At 37.5% G+C, this 24,490-nt stretch overlaps 1 protein-coding gene across 1 annotated transcript; it reads right to left on the bottom strand.

Moving 5' to 3' along the window:
- Nucleotides 1-1,279: 1,279 nt before the first annotated feature.
- On the bottom strand, nucleotides 1,280-24,321 carry Pngl (N-glycanase Pngl). The gene is made up of 5 exons (XM_083131011.1): nucleotides 24,017-24,321; nucleotides 21,457-21,714; nucleotides 15,495-16,644; nucleotides 13,812-13,970; nucleotides 1,280-3,007 (listed from the first exon to the last, which is right to left on the bottom strand). Exons 1-5 carry the CDS (start codon nucleotides 24,230-24,232, stop codon nucleotides 2,832-2,834), a joined length of 1,959 nt encoding a protein of 652 aa, XP_082987137.1. The 5' UTR covers nucleotides 24,233-24,321; the 3' UTR covers nucleotides 1,280-2,831.
- Between the last annotated feature and the right edge of the window lie 169 nt (nucleotides 24,322-24,490).

Below are 24,490 nucleotides of genomic sequence, written 5' to 3' on the forward strand. Positions count from 1 at the left end.
AAGTACGTTATGGTCAATAATGCCAGACGATTCCGTGCAAACGTCAAATCGCGCCTAACTTCAATCACTGTTGCCAAGGCTCAAAATGTAAATAGTGACCCTCGTATTCTATTCAAGCATATTTAGCCATATAACAACCTAATGACAAATTGCACAAATAGGACATTTATTTTATATTTTTTATTTGACATTTTTTACATGCTTCATCCTTAATACATATTTTTATGTATTTCAATCATTTGTAGTGGTTTTACATCAAAATACATATATTGGAGTTTTCAAAGTTAAGTTTAGTATTTCTGCTATTACATAAATTAGATAAGTCAAAGTATTATATAGTGTAGAAATTATTAGTATAGTGCCAGCAAAGTGTGTCAAAACATTAAAAAATGCAAAAATGTGAGAAACAGAATGAAACTTTCATGCCATATGAGCAATGAATAGATATTTGTAAATATAAAATAATTTAATGTTTTCAATTTCAAAGTCCCATTTAAATTAATAGCAACCTCAGTGGCCGAGTACATTGAGTGGTAAACACACAATTTTCGTTACCATGGGTTGCAGGCATGGGTGCTTCTATGTGAGTGTCTCATCATCAATTTAATCCTCTGCATCATTAGTAGCAGAAAGAGACATAAAATAAGACAAATATCAAATATTAAATAATTTATATTATAAGTGGCAATGTTCAGTGAACATACTTTTATAATATTACATAATTCTGGCATGTTACATGAGTAACTACTTATTTCACAATATTTTGCCTCATATTTTATAAGTTAACGCTAGGGCTGAGCTGATGCCAATGCCGATGTATTGGTATCGGAAAGTATCGGTTGAAATGTATTTATCGATACTGGCCGATACTTTTCCGGCAGTTTGGTCTTTCAATTTTGAATAATCTTTAATTATTACAATTTTCAAGCATCGGTATCAGCTCAGCCCTAGTTAATACTATATAAAAGTACAGGCTCCAGTTATATCCACTGCATTTGTGCAATCATTAAACAACCAACACATTAAAAACCTTTGCCACAACTGACTACATACCATCATATTTAAGCCATACAAAGTTGATGTTGATACAGTTATATTTTCTTCCATAATCGATTTGATTAACATAAAAAGGAAAATTACCGTATCATTTGGCACACACAGGAGATGCACTACATAGAAATTCAACAGGAAAATGCAGGCTTTACCAGGACTCGAATGCCATATCATTGCTCTACCGACGAGCTACAAATCAGCCCTGGTTCCATCTGATCTTTCTGTGAATTTTTTTTTTTTTGCATCTCCTCTATGTGGGTGCCCAATCATAATGTAATATACAGCCCCATGCTGTGGGAGACTAGGCACTGTCAACATCAGCGATTCAAAGACAAGAGATCCAATTGTGGTAACACTGACAAACTCGCAACAACGGAAGCAAATAATCGGACAAAACCAGGGCTGGTATCCCATTTGGTAGAGAAATGGCATGGTATACCAGAGATCCAGGTTTAAGTCTCAGTTCAGCCTGCACTTTTCGCTTGAATTTCAATGACAACTATCCATACAGTTCTTCTCTTCAAGGAAAATGTTTGATACAGCAATCCCATAGCTTTCAATTAACAATTGGTATATGCCCAGTTATACATACAATGCTTTCTTTCCTGGGAAGGAATGTGTTGGTTTGTTATTGTGTTCATCACAAGTAGGGATTGCTAAGATAAAATTTTATCTGGATATCGGATAATTTTCTATCTGGATTTTAGGTATTGGATATCTAAATGTGTGCATTATTCAGACAGTTTTATTGTTTATCTGTTTTAGGAATATTCACATATTCCATATTTCACTGTACGTATTTTCCACAAATCCTGCATCAAATCTGTATTATCCAGATTATCAGAATGTCCAAATTTTCTGGCTATTTGGATTACCTGGATATCCAGATTACCCGTTGCATCTAAAACAGATATTGGATAATTTGAAATCCGGATTTTGTGAACATCCCTAGAACTGCTCAAAATGTTGTCGCATGTTTATAAATGATCAAGTATCCATGTAGTCACATCCACACATTTGGCCTCCCCGATGGTGCAGTGGAAGTGTTGGTGCCTTGTAATCAAGGGATCTCGGGTTCAATACCTGATGGAGGCACATAGTGGTTTGGATCCCACTTTAAACTGTAGGTCCAGTCCTGATTGGCCTTACTGTGCATAAAGTGGACTTAAAACAAATGGAAACAAACAAACCAAAATCAATCAATCAATCATGAGCAATAAGCATCTTGCCATAAGATTCATATTCCTATTCCAAGTTCACATTCTCAAGCAAAGGTTCCTGTTATAGTATTTCAACTATGAAAATCAATACTAAAAGTAAAACAAGGGCACCATCACTCCAATATATAAATATTTTCTCGCAAATTTCAGATAATGTGTCACAAAGTTCATCACTTTGAAACTGATACTAATGTATATAAACATTCATAATTTTTAAGTTATCGTGTGAAGTAAAAACAAAACTATGGAGTTTTCATGGAAAAATAAATCACAAACTTAAAAATTTGTATATACAAATATCTAATATTGACAGTTTATCAAAATAATAGAAGAAAGTGAAATGAAAAGCTTTGAAGAATCATTAAAAAAATCAGCAGCATATGGAAAAATAATATACATAATTCAACTATATATATAAAATTCATATTCAATATCTAAAATCCTATGTCATTTTTAGTTACAATATTCACAATTTAAAAAAAAGAAAACAAAATATACATATATACTATGGAAAAGTAACAATTATAGGATATATTATGAAGGAAATTGTATTATGCTTTACTTCCTCAAAGTAATATGCACTTCAAATGGATAATCACTATCACTGGCATTCGTTTTGCATCTAAATAACTGAGCATGCTGCCATGCTACATCCCCAACACCACCACTTAATTCTGCACTTAGGATAACCTCTTTTGATCCACCAAATTCCTTGCTTTCAAATGGAGTGCTCCCTGAAAACAATAAAATGCAAGTTAAAACTTTTGTGATTAAGAAATTTCTTAAAAATCAATGCTGTAAATGTCAGTATCACTTGACGGACATATTGAAAATATAGCAAATTTGAATGTGGAGAGAGGGAAGGGTTAGAATAAGAAAAATTCTATCAAAATAAAATTGAGCTAAAAATTAGGAATGGTAGAATGAATATGGCCCCTGTTTATTGATAAAAGTAAAAATTTACACATTTCCAATCCTTTAAAGTACATGTCTGGCTCCGAAGATTTACTATGTATAACATTTTATGCTGATGCTGTTTAAAAGACATACAGCTCTGTTACTTTATGGTTGCGCAATATTGATTTGTTGATAATGAATTATGATATTTTTTGAATATGAAGTCAATATATTGAGTACCAAAAATATCGGCATCATTATTGATATAACTGAATATATTTCAGTCCAATGCTTGAATTGAAATTTAACTAGGAAAAAGAGAGAAAATAATTTTCTTTGGATAATCAAAAACAGAAGCCCCAAAACACTTGGGAGTCATTTGCTCTGTAGTCAGTAATTCTCACCCTGATCTCCCCATTTATCAATGAACTAAAAGTGAGTGAGAATGAATGGTGCTGTTGCAGTCTGGATGTACAAGTAAAGCATAGGGTCAAAGGAGTCTCATCGTTAAACTCAATAACATTGGTACTGTTGGTATTGATAATATCAGTGTCTTGATGTTGATAATATTGACACTGATGTTGATATTATCAAGGTCAATATTTTTATGATATAAATGCAATGATATTTTATTATATTGATGTAACAATATTTTTTAAATTTTGACTTGTTATTGATAGTAGTAGTCAAAATATGCCTTTGACTGCAATTCTGATTTCTTGACCAAACGATCGCCAAAAGCTCAAAAACTCACTTTCTCTCCCTGTTTCGCGCCTCATTTATTACGCTGACGATGTTTTACGGCGCAGAAAAGCCGTGATGAGCGAAAGATGAGCTCTCATCCTCTCATCCTTCGAGGATGAATGCACCTTATCGTAATTTTCCAAGTCCCTGGGGGGGACCAAATGTTTATATATCGTGAGCTTTGTAAACCTCTCTCGGGGGAACACGATGTGCCACACACGCGCGCGCGCTGGTGCTTTTTATTATTTTCGTATTGTGACGCAAGCAAAACAAATATTTATTTTTTATTTTTTTAAGATTCCTGGCCCCTAACCTCGCCAGGGTGCGTGGGTGCTCAACACCAGTTCTAACGGTCATAGCTATCAAAAGCCCAATGCCTCTGTAGAGTTTTGTGAGTTATTATTTTTTTTAATTTGCGCATCGAACTAACTTATATTGGATTTTGATCGTAGTGTGCAGTGTTAATTTGATCAGAGGTGCCTTATCGGCTGGATTGTTGTTATTCTGCAGCACCGTCGAGGTGAAATCCAAATCGTACATGTGCTTGTCGAAATGCTTTTGTATGCGTGGAAGAGTGTGCTTGGACCAGTAGGGAAATTTATTTTTCGCACCGAGGTCTGTCGCGAAAGTCTTCGTGCTTGAATTGTGCGAGGGGGTTGTCGTTGAAGATTCGTCCAATAGGAGTTGGCAACACTGACTAGTTGCTTCACAAATTTTTTGTTTTTTAAATATATGATATTTCACAGGCGAGGCTAAACTACAAGTTACAAGTTGACGGCGTAATCTTCTATAAGATGATAAGTATGCAATAAGATGAAGAAGATGCTAACTGGCAATAGCGGTGTTAATGTTTCCAGCTTTCTACCCCCTCTCACCGGGCTTCCTCCCTCTTATGGCGCAGTGGTATTTAAGGATTCGATACTCGCACAAGTGGTTTTTGAAACTGTAGGTCCACCCCTGATTAGTCTTACTTACAGGGGACTCTTGTAAACACTACGGGAGCGAAAAAACATGCATACTTCTGTTTTTCCACATGTATGTATGTATGTAATGCGATTTGTGTGGGGGCCAAAATTTTGAATTTACGGCTTAATTAATCTGCATGAATGCTTAATGTTTGATTTTTTTTTTATTTCTAGTTTGATATGAGATACATACAATTTTATTTTTTGAAGTACAGTTAATATTACCTAGTTCGGGTTAAGCTGTAACATACAACTAGCGATCGACACGACCACCTGACACACAGACAGAGAGAGTGTGAGTAAATTCAAAGTGTGATCTATCGTGAACTAAACTAACCTCACTCACCCACCCACATATAGTCTTACAGGTAACTCAAAAAGCAGAAAGTAGTATATAGCATGACAGGTCGATCTATTGTAAACTAAACTAACCTCACTCGCCCACCCACATATAGCCTTACAGGTGACTCAAAGGCAGAAAGGCAGCTATATCACTTGTAAGGGCCAACACACAAGATCTATTGCAAACTAAATTAACCTACGACATAAGCCATGGACACATCTTCCAGATAGGGTATAAGCAACTTACCTCTTGCAATTGTATAACGGGGAAAATTAACCTACAGCTGGCAACACTGTTTGAGTTGCTTTCGACGAGCCAAACTTACATTTTGCAAATAGGCTCTACAGCTAGAAGCTTGAAACATATATCTTCGCAGAGTATGCCAACTTACCTTATGTAAAAATATTACCTAGTACAGTTAAGCTGTGACATACAACTAACGATCGACACGACTACCTGACACACATACGGAGAGAGTGAGACAGCTTATACGCAATATATTCCTACACATGTACTGGGTTTAAAAAGTAACTTGCAACAACTATTTCACTCACTCCCTATCAAAATCTTCTAACCACATGTTTTTGATACTTGCTGCCAGAACATGGTGGTTTTAGACTGTAAATTCAACCCGATTATTCTATTTGTGCATGATGCCTGCATTTGGAATATTTAATTTTTGGCATACGGTATTTTGCGTGCTCCAGTAACCTTGCGCTCGATTCACGGAAGCTATGACGTGTATTTCCTGTTTCGCGAACATGCGAGAATCTTTCACAATAGATAATATATTGCAAGAGCGAGTTGTTTGTGTATATAAATCTAGCTTTGGAAATGGACATGAATATAATGTCAAAAATTATTGCATAACTTAAAAATATTGATATTTATTGCACTAGCAAAGGTAAATGTGGAATGCCCCGGCCCCTCAGCTGTTAGGTTAAACAGCATAAATATTTTATTACTGATAGCAAGCATTGTCATATGGACAAAACAGATCTAGTAATGAGCTGTCTTGCAAGTCTCTCGAGTGAAGGAATATGATGCCACTATAAACTGTAAACAAGATATACAACCTCTGGCATGAGATGCACGAGACTTATGAACCTCGACCTATAGAGTTGTACAATGGATGTTTTTTTTTTGTTAAGCATAGCGGTGTGTTTTTGTTTATTTCAATGTCATCAAGCGTGCATGTAAAGAAGGGGAGAGAAAAAAAAAGAGGGGGGGGGTTATAACGGATAATTCATGTTTTGATTTCAATATTTTAGCTAGTCACGATTCACCTGCTATCTAGAAGGACACTGGACGATGGCTAAAAGCGAGGGAAGGAGAGAAATATTATTTTTTATTTTTTTGATGGTGTGTGATGAAATAGTTTTAGATAATAATAGTAGGCTAATAGAATTGTAGAAAACGGCTGTATCGTGATGCGAGGCTGAAAGCAATTTCGAAAGCAGTCTCGGGCATCTTCGCGTTCAGCCAACAAGAAAAAATGCACATGGAGGGCGCAACGGTATTGTCCATGGATGGTTTTTCTGAATAAACATACATATCAGTTTTTGCAGTCTCCAGATGGGACCGGAGCTTTTTGTTTTGGTTGGACAAGAGGGTTCAGATAAATACATGGACATCAAAATAAAAGAAAAAAAATTTACTCCACTGCTCACATGTATTGAGTCTTCCAATAACACACCTTGCGGGGCGTACCTACATGTATGCAAAATATAGTTAATGTCTTATTTCTCGAACCTGTGGTCTGTAGATTTGCTTTTGTTGGCAACAGAAACAGAAAAATGGCACCATGTTATTGTATACTGATAAGGGTGTACTGTAATCATAACAATTTTCTAGTTAAAAATCTATGTCGAAAAGCAATGTTGGGTGACTTGTCTGTGTTGGGTATTATTAACAACTTCACAGCTGTACCTGCACAACTCATCGACTACAAGTCAACAATGTTAGGAAATGTGTGCGTGGCTCCGAGAATACAATTTAAAATCACTAATGTGGCATGAACCCCCTCCACTTGTGTGTATTTGAATATGCGAAAATTAGACATTTTGAATAATCGATGAGAACAATCACAAAAAAACAGGTTGCACCTGTATGACGTGTTCAAACTTCAGACGATTTTTGTTAATCTACAAAAGCCAAGTGTGAACGGAGATTACTACGAAAATTGGGAAAAGAAAAGAAGCGAGGCTATTTTGGCTAATGGCAACGATGAGGATGAATAATGGTTGTTTTGATAAAATTGACGAAGTCAATATGCCTAGCCTAAAATAAAATTCAACAATTAATGTTAAACATTTGCCACTCTGAAATGGCGACGGCTATCATCATAATATCACTTGTTTCTAACCTGTTCATATTGGCCCTCTCTCTACCCCTCCATAAATTCGATTCGAAAGGCACAATCATTCCAGTTCTTGAATAAGACTCGCATATGCCCTCAGAAAAAACAAGAGAAGAAATAAATAAATCAAGTCATGTATATTCTTCATCCCCGAATTTTCTTCCACAACATCGCACGAAGCCTCGAGTTTCGGATATTGTTGTTGTGCGACCGTTGAAACGTTTCGGTAAACGTTCTTATACGTTCTTAAACGTTTCAACGTTTATATAAGAACGATAAAAAACGTACTGTGATACTCATCTTCACGATTAGTCAAACGTAGTATTCATTCGCTGTACATATTTTCCGTCCTTAAATTCTAATAGTAACAAAAACCTTCCATCTCTCATTTTATATTTAATTCTGTGCAAATCACATGCCTGGAAGCTTGCGTGTATCACCCTCACTGTTTATTCAGATTTTGACCTTAACTATTGATCATGCATTTTTTTATTGCATATTTCCCATGTCAAAACAAAATATATATTTTCTCTTGGATTAATTTTAACAATAATGATGAAAATTAGAGAAAAAGTAGAGAGAGAGAGTTCTCCTCCGTAGCTGAGCGAGTTACGGCGTTCGCTCGTCTTGAGATTGTTCGCTGCGAGACAGCATAGGTTCGAATCCGGCTCTGGTCGGAATTTATTCGGCCTACGTATAGGGCCGGTAGCAACCCACTATCGTGAGAAAATTGGGGGGGGAGCTATGAGTGACTAGTGTAAGCTGGTTTCAGATATCTTCTATAACAGCTGAGGGTTCGTCGTGCTGACCAAGATCACCTCGTTGCCAGTTAAAAATAACTCTAGGTAGGATTCCCCATCCAAATTTTTGTTTCGTGTTCATGGCGATAGTGGTGCCCAATGCTACAACTTTTTCTCCCAAAAAAGCGTCTCTGCTCATGACCCTCCTGAAAGCGGCATGCTCCAATTTCTTGTCTGCTTCGTGACGTGCATCCAAATTCGTGTGCGTGTTGTAAGCAATATCGTGATCTTTGCATGTCGCGTCCAACAGATTCACACCCTTGTCTCCTCTCTCCAATCTTTTCTCGAGTTTGGTACCTGGTCCGCAGTACTGGTAGCCAGGTAAATGCATCTCGAAAAATAACTTGTTGATAATGTCGTTCACGAGTCCCTTTCCTTCGGCAACGTTCCAGAATCTCGGAGGCAGCGTGTTGATAATTTTGATGAGGTAACCTATGCCCTTGTCGTCGTTCACGATGAAGTTGGAAAGTTTGCCAACATTGTAATTGGAGAGTGATGTTACCCCTACAGATTTTACTTCACAATAGAGGTTGTTGACACTCATCGAGACACACGCCCCAGAAGACAACTGGTGGATGGATAGTTGTGTATGCCAGCCACCAGTTGGGCCTGCGATCAGTTTAGTTGTTTTAAATTGTGTGTGTGTGTGTGTGAATTGAAACACTACAATTTCATACCAAGTGGTAATATATCGACGTCTTGTAATCAGTGTGTCCTATTCCGAGTTCCAGTCAGATCGCATAATCAATATTTCAAATTCTATTTTAAACGTATCCCGAGTCGTGATTAGCCTATGTGTGCAAAAAGTGATGTTAAAACAAACTCTTGACCACAATAATACAAGTTGTGTATTTTCTTTCAGCTGTGGTTCCCTCTTTTTTTTTCGCGAGAAAATAACAAATTAACCTAATCATTAACTCAACAAATAAAAAATGCATCTCTAAATTAATTAATAAAAACTGTTATTACACCCAAACCTCTATTTTATCGTAAATATAAATAAAATATCATCTCACATAGTGAAAACAATGTGAAAATTGTTCTAGTAAGTGATATATGATTGTCAAACACATACATAAATACATTATGTTACAGATTCCACCGATGTAGTTTCCGGTGAAATAATTATGATGAAATTACTTTCCGGTTCTCGTCGGTAAAACCTTTGATCGCACACCGGACACGTTTCAATGTTATTGTGAGATTGAAGTTCATCGCTGGATAATAGGAGCATTTGGTTTCGATTCGCGTAAGAGGCTGCCAATAGTCTCAACCTCTTCAACTATCTTTTCAAAAAAAATATTTGATTACGTCTGGTCCTCGGTAAACATACGGTTCATCTATCCTATCCTGTCGCACAACAACAATATCCGAAACTCGAGGCTTCGTGCGGTGTTGTGGAAGAAAATTCGGGGATGAAGAATATACATGACTTGATTTATTTATTTCTTCTCTTGTTTTTTCTGAGGGCATATGCGAGTCTTATTCAAGAACTGGAATGATTGTGCCTTTCGAATCGAATTTATGGAGGGGTAGAGAGAGGGCCAATATGAACAGGTTAGAAACAAGTGATATTATGATGATAGCCGTCGCCATTTCAGAGTGGCAAATGTTTAACATTAATTGTTGAATTTTATTTTAGGCTAGGCATATTGACTTCGTCAATTTTATCAAAACAACCATTATTCATCCTCATCGTTGCCATTAGCCAAAATAGCCTCGCTTCTTTTCTTTTCCCAATTTTCGTAGTAATCTCCGTTCACACTTGGCTTTTGTAGATTAACAAAAATCGTCTGAAGTTTGAACACGTCATACAGGTGCAACCTGTTTTTTTGTGATTGTTCTCATCGATTATTCAAAATGTCTAATTTTCGCATATTCAAATACACACACGTGGAGGGGGTTCATGCCACATTAGTGATTTTAAATTGTATTCTCGGAGCCACGCACACATTTCCTAACATTGTTGACTTGTAGTCGATGAGTTGTGCAGGTACAGCTGTGAAGTTGTTAATAAGACCCAACACAGACAAGTCACCCAACATTGCTTTTCGACATAGATTTTTAACTAGAAAAATTGTTATGATTACAGTACACCCATATCAGTATTCAATAACATGGTGCCATTTTTTCTGTTTCTGTTGCCAACAAAAACAAATCTACAGACCACAGGTTCGAGAAATAAGACATTAACTATATTTTGCATACATGTAGGTACGCCCCGCGAGGTGTGTTATTGGAAGACTCAATACATGTGAGCAGTGGAGTAAATTTTTTTTCTTTTATTTTGATGTCCATGCATTTATCTGAACCCCCTTGTCCAACCAAAACAAAAGCTCCGGTCCCATCTGGAGACTGCAAAAACTGATATGTATGTTTATTTAGAAAAACCATCCATAGACAATACCGTTGCACCCTCCATGTGCATTTTCCTTGTTGGCTGAACGCGAAGATGCCCGAGACTGCTTTTGAAATTGCTTTCAGCCTCGCATCACGATACAGCCGTTTTCTACAATTCTATTAGCCTACTATTATTATCTAAAACTATTTCATCACACACAATCAAAAAAATAAAAAAATAACATTTCTCTCCTTCACTCGCTTTTAGCCATCGTCCAGTGTCCTTCTAGATAGCAGGTGAATCGTGACTAGCAAAAATATTGAAATCGAAATATGAATTATCCGTTATAACCCCTCCTCCTTTTTTTTCTCTCCCCTTCTTTACATGCCCGCTCGATGACATTGAAATAAGCGAAAACACACCGCTATGCTTAAAAAAAAAAAACATCCATTGTACAACTCTATAGGTCGAGGTTCATAAGCCTCGTACATCTCATGCCAGAGGTTGTATATCTTGTTTACAGTTTATAGTGGCATCATATTCCTTCACTCGAGAGACTTGCAAGACAGCTCATTACTAGATCTGTTTTGTCCATATGACAATGCTTGCTATCAGTAATAAAATATTTATGCTGTTTAACCTAACAGCTGAGGGGCCGGGGCATTCCACATTTACCTTTGCTAGTGCAATAAATATCAATATTTTTAAGTTATGCAATAATTTTTGACATTATATTCATGTCCATTTCCAAAGCTAGATTTATATACACAAACAACTCGCTCTTGCAATATATTATCTATTGTGAAAGATTCTCGCATGTTCGCGAAACAGGAAATACACGTCATAGCTTCCGTGAATCGAGCGCAAGGTTACTGGAGCACGCAAAATACCGTATACCAAAAATTAAATATTCCAAATGCAGGCATCATGCACAAATAGAATAATCGGGTTGAATTTACAGTCTAAAACCACCATGTTCTAGCAGCAAGTATCAAAAACATGTGGTTAGAAGATTTTGATAGGGAGTGAGTGAAATAGTTGTTGCAAGTTACTTTTTAAACCCAGTACATGTGTAGGAATATATTGCGTATAAGCTGTCTCACTCTCTCCGTATGTGTGTCAGGTAGTCGTGTCGATCGTTAGTTGTATGTCACAGCTTAACTGTACTAGGTAATATTTTTACATAAGGTAAGTTGGCATACTCTGCGAAGATATATGTTTCAAGCTTCTAGCTGTAGAGCCTATTTGCAAAATGTAAGTTTGGCTCGTCGAAAGCGACTCAAACAGTGTTGCCAGCTGTAGGTTAATTTTCCCCGTTATACAATTGCAAGAGGTAAGTTGCTTATACCCTATCTGGAAGATGTGTCCATGGCTTATGTCGTAGGTTAATTTAGTTTGCAATAGATCTTGTGTGTTGGCCCTTACAAGTGATATAGCTGCCTTTCTGCCTTTGAGTCACCTGTAAGGCTATATGTGGGTGGGCGAGTGAGGTTAGTTTAGTTTACAATAGATCGACCTGTCATGCTATATACTACTTTCTGCTTTTTGAGTTACCTGTAAGACTATATGTGGGTGGGTGAGTGAGGTTAGTTTAGTTCACGATAGATCACACTTTGAATTTGCTCACACTCTCTCTGTCTGTGTGTCAGGTGGTCGTGTCGATCGCTAGTTGTATGTTACAGCTTAACCCAAACTAGGTAATATTAACTGTACTTCAAAAAATAAAATTGTATGTATCTCATATCAAACTAGAAATAAAAAAATCAAACATTAAGCATTCATGCAGATTAATTAAGCCGTAAATTCAAAATTTTGACCCCCACACAAATCGCATTACATACATACATACATGTGGAAAAACAAAAGTATGCTTTTTTTCGTCCCCGTAGTGTTTACAAGAGTCCCCTGTAAGTAAGACTAATCAGGGGTGGACCTACAGTTTCAAAAACCACTTGTGCGAGTATCGAATCCTTAAATACCACTGCGCCATAAGAGGGAGGAAGCCCGGTGAGAGGGGGTAGAAAGCTGGAAACATTAACACCGCTATTGCCAGTTAGCATCTTCTTCATCTTATTGCATACTTATCATCTTATAGAAGATTACGCCGTCAACTTGTAACTTGTAGGTTAGCCTCGCCTGTGAAATATCATATATTTAAAAAACAAAAAATTTGTGAAGCAACTAGTCAGTGTTGCCAACTCCTATTGGACGAATCTTCAACGACAACCCCCTCGCACAATTCAAGCACGAAGACTTTCGCGACAGACCTCGGTGCGAAAAATAAATTTCCCTACTGGTCCAAGCACACTCTTCCACGCATACAAAAGCATTTCGACAAGCACATGTACGATTTGGATTTCACCTCGACGGTGCTGCAGAATAACAACAATCCAGCCGATAAGGCACCTCTGATCAAATTAACACTGCACACTACGATCAAAATCCAATATAAGTTAGTTCGATGCGCAAATTAAAGAAAATAATAACTCACAAAACTCTACAGAGGCATTGGGCTTTTGATAGCTATGACCGTTAGAACTGGTGTTGAGCACCCACGCACCCTGGCGAGGTTATAGGGGCCAGGAATCTTAAAAAAATAAAAAATAAATATTTGTTTTGCTTGCGTCACAATACGAAAATAATAAAAAGCACCAGCGCGCGTGCGTGTGTGGCACATCGTGTTCCCCCGAGAGAGGTTTACAAAGCTCACGATATATAAACATTTGGTCCCCCCCCAGGGACTTGGAAAATTACGATAAGGTGCATTCATCCTCGAAGGATGAGAGGATGAGAGCTCATCTTTCGCTCATCACGGCTTTTCTGCGCCGTAAAACATCGTCAGCGTAATAAATGAGGCGCGGAACAGGGAGAGAAAGTGAGTTTTTGAGCTTTTGGCGATCGTTTGGTCAAGAAATCAGAATTGCAGTCAAAGGCATATTTTGACTACTACTATTGATATACTAAAATTTTGAATACTTTCTTCTAAAACTGACATGGAATGGTGAAAATTATTCGGATTAAAATCAAACTTGATACATTTAAAATAACATTTTATATGACAATAGAATTATAAACTGTATTACCCTCACCTGTTGGCACTCTTACACAACAGTCATCACAGCAGAGCAGCCATGTCACTTTCCCTGTCTCAAATACTGATGAGTGACAGACAAGTTTTATGTGATCAATCACCAGTCCGGATGAACGGAAATCAAACCTCCACTTAATGATGCCCTTTTCACCGTTTTCTGCAAAATTAACAACAATTGAATAGATTGTATTTGCATGTTTCTTACTTTACATCATTTTTCTACAACTTTTAGCTAATCGTAACAGTGAGAATGGATGATCAATAGAGAAAACTGATGAAGGGAAACTCACAAACAAATACTGATACCTAGACCAGGACTCGAACTTACGATCTTCAGAGGCGAGACCAAAAGTCTGCCACTTAATGCACTTACATACACACTAGGCTTACAATGTTATATTAATAACAATAATAAAGAAGCCCAATAAATAAATCTTTGCAGACTGCTTGTGTGGTCATATTCATTGCACTTGTAAGGAGAATTTTTTCAATTCTCTCAATGTTTTGATACACTTCACATGTTTTCCTCGAAAGCCAGAAACAAAATTAATAATAATTCCAGTTATAAATAATAACAAGTGAATAAACAATGAAGTAGGTTACTAAACAGTTATTTTTCTTAGTTATGTAATTACAATTATTGGAAACTCTTGGAACACAATTCTGGCTGCATTTTGGACCCAAAAGGGATGAGGAGACAGGTGAGTGGAGAAGGTTACATAATTTGTATTCATATCAAGATATTATTAAAAAAATTAAATCAAGACGACTTAGGTGGCAAAGGCCATGTGGCACGAATGGGAGAGGAAAGAAGAGTTTACAGGACTCTTGTTTGGAAACCTGATGGAAAGAGTACAGTAGGAAAGACAAGACAAAGATGGAGGGATAACGTTGAGATGGACCTAAAGGAAATCGGTAAGGATGGAAAAGATTGGATTGATCTTGCCCAGGATAGGGGATAGATGTAAGGCTTGTGTTGCTGCAGACATAAACCTTCGGATTTAAGAAGGCTAGAGTTAAGTTAGTTAGGCAATTAAAAACAACCATGACTGCACAGACCCAGAAATATGAAGAGTACAGTTGAAATTATCTGGAAGAAAATTGATTTGTAGGTGCTTTTTGTAATCATAATTCAATAGAACAAAGGAACAAAATTATTATTTAACCTGATTAACATTGTCACTATGGTGATGTTTTAATGGAAAGTACACTAACAGTTGCTTCCCTACTGCTGATTCTTAGTTCTGTACAAAAGCCAACCTTGTCTGAACTGGAACCAAAACCTTATAGTACGTCTTTGAAGAAGAGTGGTACAGTTCAAAATTGTGAACATCACTTCAATGTTAATCATAATGTATTGACACACTGCATCTCAAGCATGGATTGAATGTGAGTTTTTAAAATTTCTGTCAATGCTCTGAGCTACAAATTCAACTTTCTCAACTTAAATATAGCATACTCATAAGGATGATATTTTTTAAGCCATTTTCAAAAATAACCTCCCTCAAACTTCAAATAATTTAGTGATGTCCACTCAAGTTCCTTCTTTCTCTCTCAAAGGTGCACTGCAAGGATATGGTTCACATGAATTTCAGCTTTGACATTGCAAGGGTCTGTGTGTCTGTATTCAGACTAATAAGTCATAAATTTGTAAAGAAATCATCTGTTCTTTTGTGCTTACCTGTTCTCGCCAAGTATACCATTTTCCAGTCCTTCTCCTCTTTTCTAAACACCGATTCTCCATGGTACACACCACTTGTCCAATTGGAGATCTCAACATTTTCATCCGACACTCGAACGTATTTATCCGAAACTGGTGTGTATACGATGTGCAGTTCCCTCCTCTGTCTCTCTCGCTCCGTGGGGGTCCAGGTATAAGGAACGATGCTGGCAGAGGATCCGATTTCTCCCCTTGCCATCCTCCAAGCCAACGAGCCTGAGTGCCTCCCCTGGTGCTCATTTTCTCGAGGATTCCTTGGCGTCAAAAATTCCACCAGTTCGACAATGAGGCGCTTGTTTAGATAATCCTTCTTTGCCTTTGAGAAATCTACCTGCCTTTCTTGCCTTAACTTCAAAATCGTGAAAAGCAACCATTCCTCAGAGCATTTTCTTCTACGTCGTAAAACTTCTTTGTGCTTGGAGGAATATCTCCATGTCACATCTTGAATTTCATCCTTGGAATATGCAATCACGTAAGACAGCTTTTTGCCCCACCCAGATTCATACATTAGGGGACTGTCGCAGACATTTTCACAAGGATCACAATGCAGCCATCTCTTTTGAGATATTGAGTACACTTCAGTCCAAACATGGTCTGTAACATCTACTACGTATCGTGCATCATACTTCATTGCACGACATATAAGCGTAAAGCAATTGGCCCATTCCCCACAACGCCCTTGTCGGGTATCCAGTAACCGTCCTGGATCACTAATCCGAGGGAAAAGTTCTTTGCCATTGCAACTGTCACAAAGGAACACCTCCACACGATCTGTACCTGCGGTTTCTTCAGGATCTGAACTGGCACCAACGAACCTTGTTGATCCCTTACATTGCTTGCACTGAGGAGAGTCAACCCACTGGAAAAATGAATTCTTGAACCAATACAGCAACTCCACTAAGAGTATATCTCTTATATCAGCTTCACCCTCTGCTTCTGCGGCTGAATCAGACTTCTGAATCTTCCTCATCTTCCTCTCTGCTGCCTTCTCCAAGTCACTAACAGGAATGCAATCTAATGCTTTAATTTGCAATGCTGGATTCTCATACAGCAATACATGTTTGAAGTTTCTTCTCAAGGTAAGTTCTAAGGAATGCATATCTTGTTCCACCTGAAAGAAAGTAGAAGCTGTGAAATATCCATGAATAGCAAAAAAGCTTTTGTTAGGTAGTGTGGATGTAGTATTGTTCCTTGCTGTGCATGCAAGAAATGAAGGATACAATATTCACTTTGAATTGGGACTTCACATCTTGCGTTTTACTTACAAAAATATGGCAATAGCTTTCTAAAAGTATAAATACAAAGAATATTGTGGCAAGAGCCATCTACAGAGTATTTTTAAAGTCACGTAACCATATATTTGATTGCTTACAACATGACAACTGAAAGGTATACCAGGTGTATAAGCTTAAATCTGCTGTTTTGTAGTCAGAAAAGCACATGGTTTGTTCATAGAAAGCAACAAGAAATTTATTCAAAGTACTTGCCCTCGCGATGTACACATTTTGCCCACCTCTCGGACAATTTGTGGATACCATGCCAAAAAAAAGTCCTTCTCTTTCGAGGCAAACCACTCATCAAGCCATTTTCGGACATCTGCATACGAATCGAAGTGCTGCTCAGCGAGAGTGTGGCCCATCGATGAAAACAGATGGTAGTTGGAAGGGGCCAGGTCTGGTGAATAGGCAGGATGGGATAGCACCTCCTAGCGTGTCTGCAAGTAGTTTTGGGCCAGTCTTGATGTGTGCGATGGGGCGTTGTCATGTAGGAAAATCAGCTTGTCAGGTCTTTGTTGATAATCCGGCTTTTTGTCACACAGAGCACGGTGCAATTTGATCAGTTGTTGGTGGTAGTGGTGGGCAGTGACAGTTTCACCAGGTTTCAACAGCTCAAAGTAGACAATACCGTGTTGATCCCACCAAACACACAGCATCGTCTTCCGGTCAAAGCGATTTGGTCTCGAGGAAGATGTTGATGGTTGGCCGGGATCAACCCACGATTTCTTGCGTTTAGGATTCTCGAAATATATCCACTTTTCATCGCCAGCCACAATCCGATGCAGGAAAGACTTTCTTTTTTGTCTGGCAAGCAAGATTTCACATGTGTTTTGGCGTCTCTCCAGCTGCCGATCGGTCAATTCATGCAGCACCTATTTTCCGATATTTTGAACCTATCCCATGGCACGTAGACGCATGGAAATGGCTGCTTGAGTAACACCCAATTGCTCGGCAAGCATCTTTTGCATTTGGGTATCGTCCTCGTACAAAAGAGCCTGCAATTGATGGTCCTCAACCTTCCTGGGCCGATTTTCACGCTTCTTGTCGCTCAGGTCAAAATTGCCATCTTTGAACAGACAAAACCAATCCCTGCACGTTGTTTCCGATACAGCACTGTCACCATAGGCCTCCACAAGCATTCGATGTGATTCGGCAGCCGATTTCTTCAAATGGAAGCAGAAAATCAGAGCTTCTCACATATGCTCTTTTTCTGGCACAAAACTAGACATGCTTACCACAGGAACACTGTCTGTTGTTGTGTGCACATGCTGACAATGTGCACTGATTCGTATTTGCAGATGTCGAACTCATACAAACACCAGGTATGACGTGCCCATGGTAGCTTCATACGCTCACTAATGCCATCTATGAGCAAACAGCAGATTTAAGCTTATACACCCGGTATACACTGAGTTTTCTGCATTATCAAGCCTTGTCTACTGACATGTTTTCACATTATTACATGCATAAAATTCTAGAAAATAATCCATGGCTCATGCCAGAGTATTTCCCCCCCTACAATGGCAATTTGGGGGGGGGGGAGAAAAGGAGAACAAGACATTATTGTAGGGGCATTACTCCCAACTTTGTGACTGGTTCCATGTTATTCTGTTATTTGCAACCAAAAGGGGTTTAGAAATATAGATATTATGGGAAAATTGTAAAAGTGACATTTTAATGATCCTATAATCTTGGTTAGCAATACTAACAGTACAAAATGTTGACAGATGCATGGACGTGTGAATATCTCTTCCAGTTTTCATATTATAAAGAATCAAAGTTAGAGTTTTGCAACATCTGAAATACTCTACACTGACTACCACCTGGCAGTTACTGACAGACAGGTTAATTATGGACTCAAGGTCTTCAGCTTGCAATGATTGGATTGATCATTACTGGTTTTGTGGTATTGTATTAATTAATTAATTGCTGGCCAGTTACAAGGTAAAGAGTTAATTAATATGCTTCCATGTGTGTACTTTTATATGTTATTGCATGTAAGTATATGTGCTTGTTTGATTATGCTTTTGCTGGACATTAGACTCCCTTTTTTTAGCTTCCCAGTTGGGGGAGTTGTCCTTCAAAAAGACAGTTGCTGTGGGAATTTCCAGTGCTACGGGGCGAACGTCCACAGACTCCCACCCCATATATAAAAAGGGCCAGTTGGGCTCAACAAAAAAACAGTCTTTTACAACTTTCACAACGATGAGGAACTTTTCCTCTAGAGTTTAGTCCACTTATGGTGGCTAGACTGAATGATTGAGAACTAAATGTACTTTGCAATGGAACTTCTTAAAGAGTTTAGTCAACTTACGGTGGCTAGACTTATGACAAGAGAAATTAATGCAACATTTAACTAAAGAACCTTCTTCGAAAGTTTAGTCCACTTAGGGTGGCTAGACTGATAATGGAAAATATATGTAGCAATTAGTACAGCCAACCCCTGTTTGAAATCCCAAGTTTCCCAATTAGTAAAGATTTGCATTGTAAGATATTGTCGAGTCGCATCATAATGCCTAGCGGGCTGAAGAAGGATGCTGCGTAAGGAAACACAAAACTGGTCGGAATATCAATTAAGTCAAGGGTAGGCCACAGAGATAGTTAGGCTAACTCTGTGTTGGTAAAAGTACCAATTTTGTTGAATTAAGGAAATTAGTTGATATGTTCAATGCACATATGGAAACGCTATGTAAGTGTGTATATAAAAACAGTATATAATAAACCCATGTAATCCTACAAGATAATGTTCTGATTTGACGAATTAACTCCAATAACTATAGTACTGATATTTTACCAGATGTTTATTCACTTCCTGTACTTGTTAAAGAACCTAGGCACTAAAAATATAAATGTTATGTGCAACTCCCCTTTAGTAATTCCGGCGTTACTATAATTTGCTCACGAGACACCTAGGGAAAGGTGTCGAAGGAGAGAGATTGGAAAGGATTAAAGAAGGAAGTAATCTAGAGGACTGAATCTAAAGAAGGGAACGGGGGCCGCTTACACAAGCTATATCATAACTCATTCGTACTTTTATGGCTTTACACAAATAATTTCAGTACTGGGTAAGTCATAAAAAGAGTTTAAAACTATATGCTCATCAAAATACTTGTACTTCTAGGTGTGCACAAACTTTTACAAAATTTGCAAAAGTATAAGTATTCAAGCGATGGAAATATAACTAGTTCAACCATTCCTCTGAACCACCAAGCCATACCAAAGTAATGAGAAGATGCAGAATAACTAGAATGGACATAGACACGTAGATACAAAACTAAGTTCTGAAAATTCTTGGTAGGTTAGTGGTGGAGAACTGCCATGATATATCAAAAACCCAGGTTCTTGGTTGAATCACAATTTTCCATATGTAACTCTTCTTTACATGGTATATCTTGTACATTGGATGGGTATTACCTAGTAAGGAAAATTAATGGATTTATTTCCATCGACAGGCTTCATGTGAACTTAACACATCTAAACAAAGCTTCTTAACTTTGTAGAACTACAGATTGGTCACACTGATAAAATTCCTGAACAGAACATGTGAAGCTCTCAGTTAATACCTTCTCATGCGTTCTATTTGCTCAGAATGTGCCAAATTTATTATGTTAGCTCTATAGCAGTGGCATAGCATGACTTTTTCAAAAGTGTTACTGGCCATCAGTAAGGCAATTATGCCTGCTAGCCATTATCATCTCCAATAAACACAAAAAACATGCCTTCAATCTACATTTTTCTTCTTCTTTTCTCCAAATTTGATCAGTGATTTAGCCACAAACACTTGTAGGAAGAACTACCACTCATGAGAGAGTTACCACGAAAATCCAATGAACATTGGTCGAGCCTTGTCAATTCTTCATCTCTGTTTCTTTGCAATTGAGGTGGAAAGGGGAAGAACAAGAACCACACAATTCTCGGGTCAGTTTGTGGAAGAGAAGTCCAGCTGTACGTACTACTGTTGCCACCTTAGTTCTTTGGTGTAAGGTTTGTCCAAATCACGAACCGCACCAAGGAAATATCTTGTCGTCTATTACCTAACCGGTTTCAGTTGTAGTTAAATTCAGCCTTGGCTTTACAGTCTAGCTCTAGTTGCTTCATTGAAATAGTATCCCCATTTTAGGTGGGATTTAACTATTTTCTGCCAATCTAATGTGACAACACTAGCCTGTACTGGCAGGCCTGACTGCTAAATTGGCCCCTTAACAGGCATATGAATAACCCTGTAGCACACTGTCCCAAAGTCTTCCCCCACTCTTCCCTTGCATTGGCAACTCCTCCTCTGAACCGGCCTCCCTTTTCGCTTCTGTCGGCTGCAGAAAAAATGTCCTCTGCAATATATACTCAAGACGGCAACGCTGTTGGTTAACATGTTTAACAATGTTGTTACTTCATTTAAATAACTTTTTAATTCTTCAAACTTTGCTGTTAACTGCAGTAACGCTGGTTACATGCACGCCATGCCTCTGCTCTATAGAATTCTGTACTTGAGGTGACAACATAGAACAGAAAAACATTCATATTAAACTCAATTTTCATAAAAAAAATGAAAGAAAATTCACTTTCTTGTGGGTGTATAGAGGGCTAACCAATAACTACTTATCATTAGCAGGTAGACTACTTACAAAACTAACAAGAAAAAGCACTACCTTAATCTCTTGCTGCTTGGGCTCCATTCTCCTGCCAACTGTGGATTCTCTGCTATTTGCAACTATCATTCCTGGATTTGCAACTGTCGTTCCTAGATTTGCAACTGTCGTTCCTGGATCTCTGCTGCAAGCCTCCTGTCTTTCCTTTGAGGTACTTAGAGCTTTGAGGTACTGTTCCCTTCTAGACAATATCTCATCTCTTACAGAAATTAACTTTTCAAGAGCAATGTGTTCTGGTAATACTAAGCTATCATCACCCTGCATGGGAAAGAAAAATTCAATTACATGACTGAAATCCAGGATAAAATTGAATGTAGAGGTCACTATTAAAATACAGAGTATTAAATGTATTGCGTCACTACTTACGTAGAGACTTGTTTTCGTTTGCCTGCTCCAGAGATAGATGGGACAGTGTATAGGTCCACTGGAAGAGGAGCTCATTTTATCTCCCTTGTTTTGATGCTCTGCTTCCTCAAACAAAGGTATTTTCTACCCTGCATGCATGAAACAATGCAGAGCTGAATCATAGTTGCCACTGACATTTATTTTGCCAGAATACTTACTAAAAATGATAGTACAGTATAGATACAATATTATGCCAAAAGGGCGAAGTTGCAGAATTTTACTCCTCCTCCTGAAATCAGAAATATATCAGCAGATATGCTTATGTTACATTTCCAACAACTGTTCCCTCTTTCCATTTTCCCTGTGTGAATTAATAACAGAGTTGCCTATGAGATTGTACTTTTGGCAGAAAATATTTCAGCTCTGATACTGGTTCTCTTTTTTAGTTATAGCTCTTTGAAAATGTTAGTTTTCATATTTTTTTTTCAAAATTAGAGCTACAAAATAATTTCATATTTATACCATAAAGAATAAGTACTCTGTGAGGGGTACCTGCAAAAATATTGGGAACAACTTAAGATGACTGGACCCCTCTCAGATTTTCTTCATATTTGGCATACTCACTAATTGAAGCCTCCTAATCACGAATCTGAAGTTAAAAGTTGTTGGAAACGTATAGAAATTGCAAAATAAGCAAAAATTAGGCGTTAGTTTTCGGAATGGAAACAGTCGATTTTCGCAAATTTTTTTTGTTTCACAAGCAAATATATATATTCCTGTTACTACCATGACACCAAATTTTAACTATGTTTGCCTAACCTAACCACACGTCAATGGTTCGCAATTATTTTGCAATTTCTAGATCCTGATACTACCACAACACGAAATTTTTTAACTGTATGACTAACCTAACCGAAACTAACCTAACCACACGTCAATGGTTCGTGGGGCTAGCGTCAATGGTTCGCAATTATTTTGCAATTTCTAGACGTTTCTGACAAATTTTAGCTTCAGATTCATCATTAGCAGGACTCAATTAGTAAGTATGCCAAATATGAAGAAAATTGAAGAGGGGTCCAGTCATACCAAAAATTGATATTCTATGGATAACAAAGTTAGTCAAAAACAGGCAAAATTACATTTTAAGTTACAAATAATTATGGTCATGACTACTTTCACCAGATGGTGAAAATAGCAGAAAGTGCTGAATACCAGAAATAACTGATCAGTTGTAGGAAGTATTTACAGAAGAAATTTTTAAAGGTAATAGCCCAAAATTTGACTTGCCTAATCTAACAACAAAAGCATTTCAGAATGTAATACCCTTCATACCTAATAACATGGCACGTTAGCAGTAGCAGCAGTCCATATTGAAACAGCTTGGAGTATTTTTTCAATTCTGTGTTGTGCAGAAAAAGAAAGTATTTGTAGGCATGAAAATAAATGCACAACAATGAACACTTGATACATGCCAACAACTAAAGAATGCACACATCCATGTACGAGGCCAGGCAAGGTTGTAGATCATGTGGATGTGCAGGTTAAACAATAGCTCAAAAGTTACTTTTTAAATGAACCAACATGTAATTAGAATTATTGTCTGTATTAATTCCATCATGGGAGTGGCATAGTGTGTATGAAAGCTGCTCAAAACTAAAAAGTATACACCAGCTTCACTATATATATGTACTAAAAGTATAAAACCTGATCGGCACAACCTAGGGCCATAAGCATAGCAGGAACAAGATGGAAAAATCGTTCTGCAGAAAAGATGCAGTAACTATAGAAAAATTATGCAGTATATGCTTACAGGTATGCAAAGAATTCGATTCGTGTAGAAAATGTGAATGTAAAATTAAAAATCGCACTTCATCAAGAATGACAGAAAACAGCATGATGGGATCTATGTGCAATGAAATACCCACTCGGTAGGCCCTGGCCATCAAGATCAATTACACTACAGTGCTTAATAGTAATGTGGTTATATTTGTATAAAATTATTTACAGTATTGAAAACCTGGAGATTAGTACTTTTATGAGTTAGTGGCCTATGAGATCATAAATATACACGTATTATTGATGAACACTACAAAAATAACAACACGTATGTGAAATATGCAAAGAAAAATTAATATGCGCACATTAATTAGTTCCGTGTAGAAGATAGATTATTTCAGTTTCAATGCCACAAGCATTAATGGATAATTATGATTACCTCTTGAAATCCCATTTCAAATAGGCACTCCATCGCTCCTATAGCTGGAATTAATTTGGCAGCAACTGTGGGATTTCCAAGACGAATACATCTATACTTTGGATTTGAAGGATTCTTTAGCACGTTATCTACTAGCTTCAACAAAACTGTTGTTGTTTCAAGGTACACTTCAGCAGAGTTTTCTTCCAGCGTCTGTACGCACTCTTTATGTGCCATGATGAAATGCAAAACATGAAAGTTGGATAGATCTCTCTGTAATCAGCTGACGAGCATCACACGTATGTAGCACAGTGAAGTTGTCATACTTTTTGATACATACTAATGTAGGACACAACTTTTCCCTTGCAGTTAGTCTGTGTTCATTTAGATTAATCTGAGAAGACGGAGGTCAATGTTTTACTATCACCTCCAGGTAGTTACTTCGGTGTTTTCTCTTTCTTTTTAAACATGTTGTGCTTTGTAGAAAATGTTATA

This window comes from Lepisma saccharinum, chromosome 11 (genome assembly GCF_977018435.1).
Source record: "Lepisma saccharinum chromosome 11, izLepSacc3.1, whole genome shotgun sequence".
Lineage (NCBI taxonomy): Eukaryota > Metazoa > Arthropoda > Insecta > Zygentoma > Lepismatidae > Lepisma > Lepisma saccharinum.

Bases quoted from the DNA above. Each gene is read 5' to 3' on its own strand.
- Pngl (XM_083131011.1), bottom strand. From the start codon at position 24,232: ATGGCACATAAAGAGTGCGTACAGACGCTGGAAGAAAACTCTGCTGAA. The intron at 16,645-21,456 runs GTAGTGCTTTTT...ACTTTCTTTCAG, and splicing joins CCAAGCAGCAAGAGATTAAG to GTGGAACAAGATATGCATTC. The intron at 13,971-15,494 runs GTAAGCACAAAA...TTAATTTTGCAG, and splicing joins GGTATACTTGGCGAGAACAG to AAAACGGTGAAAAGGGCATC.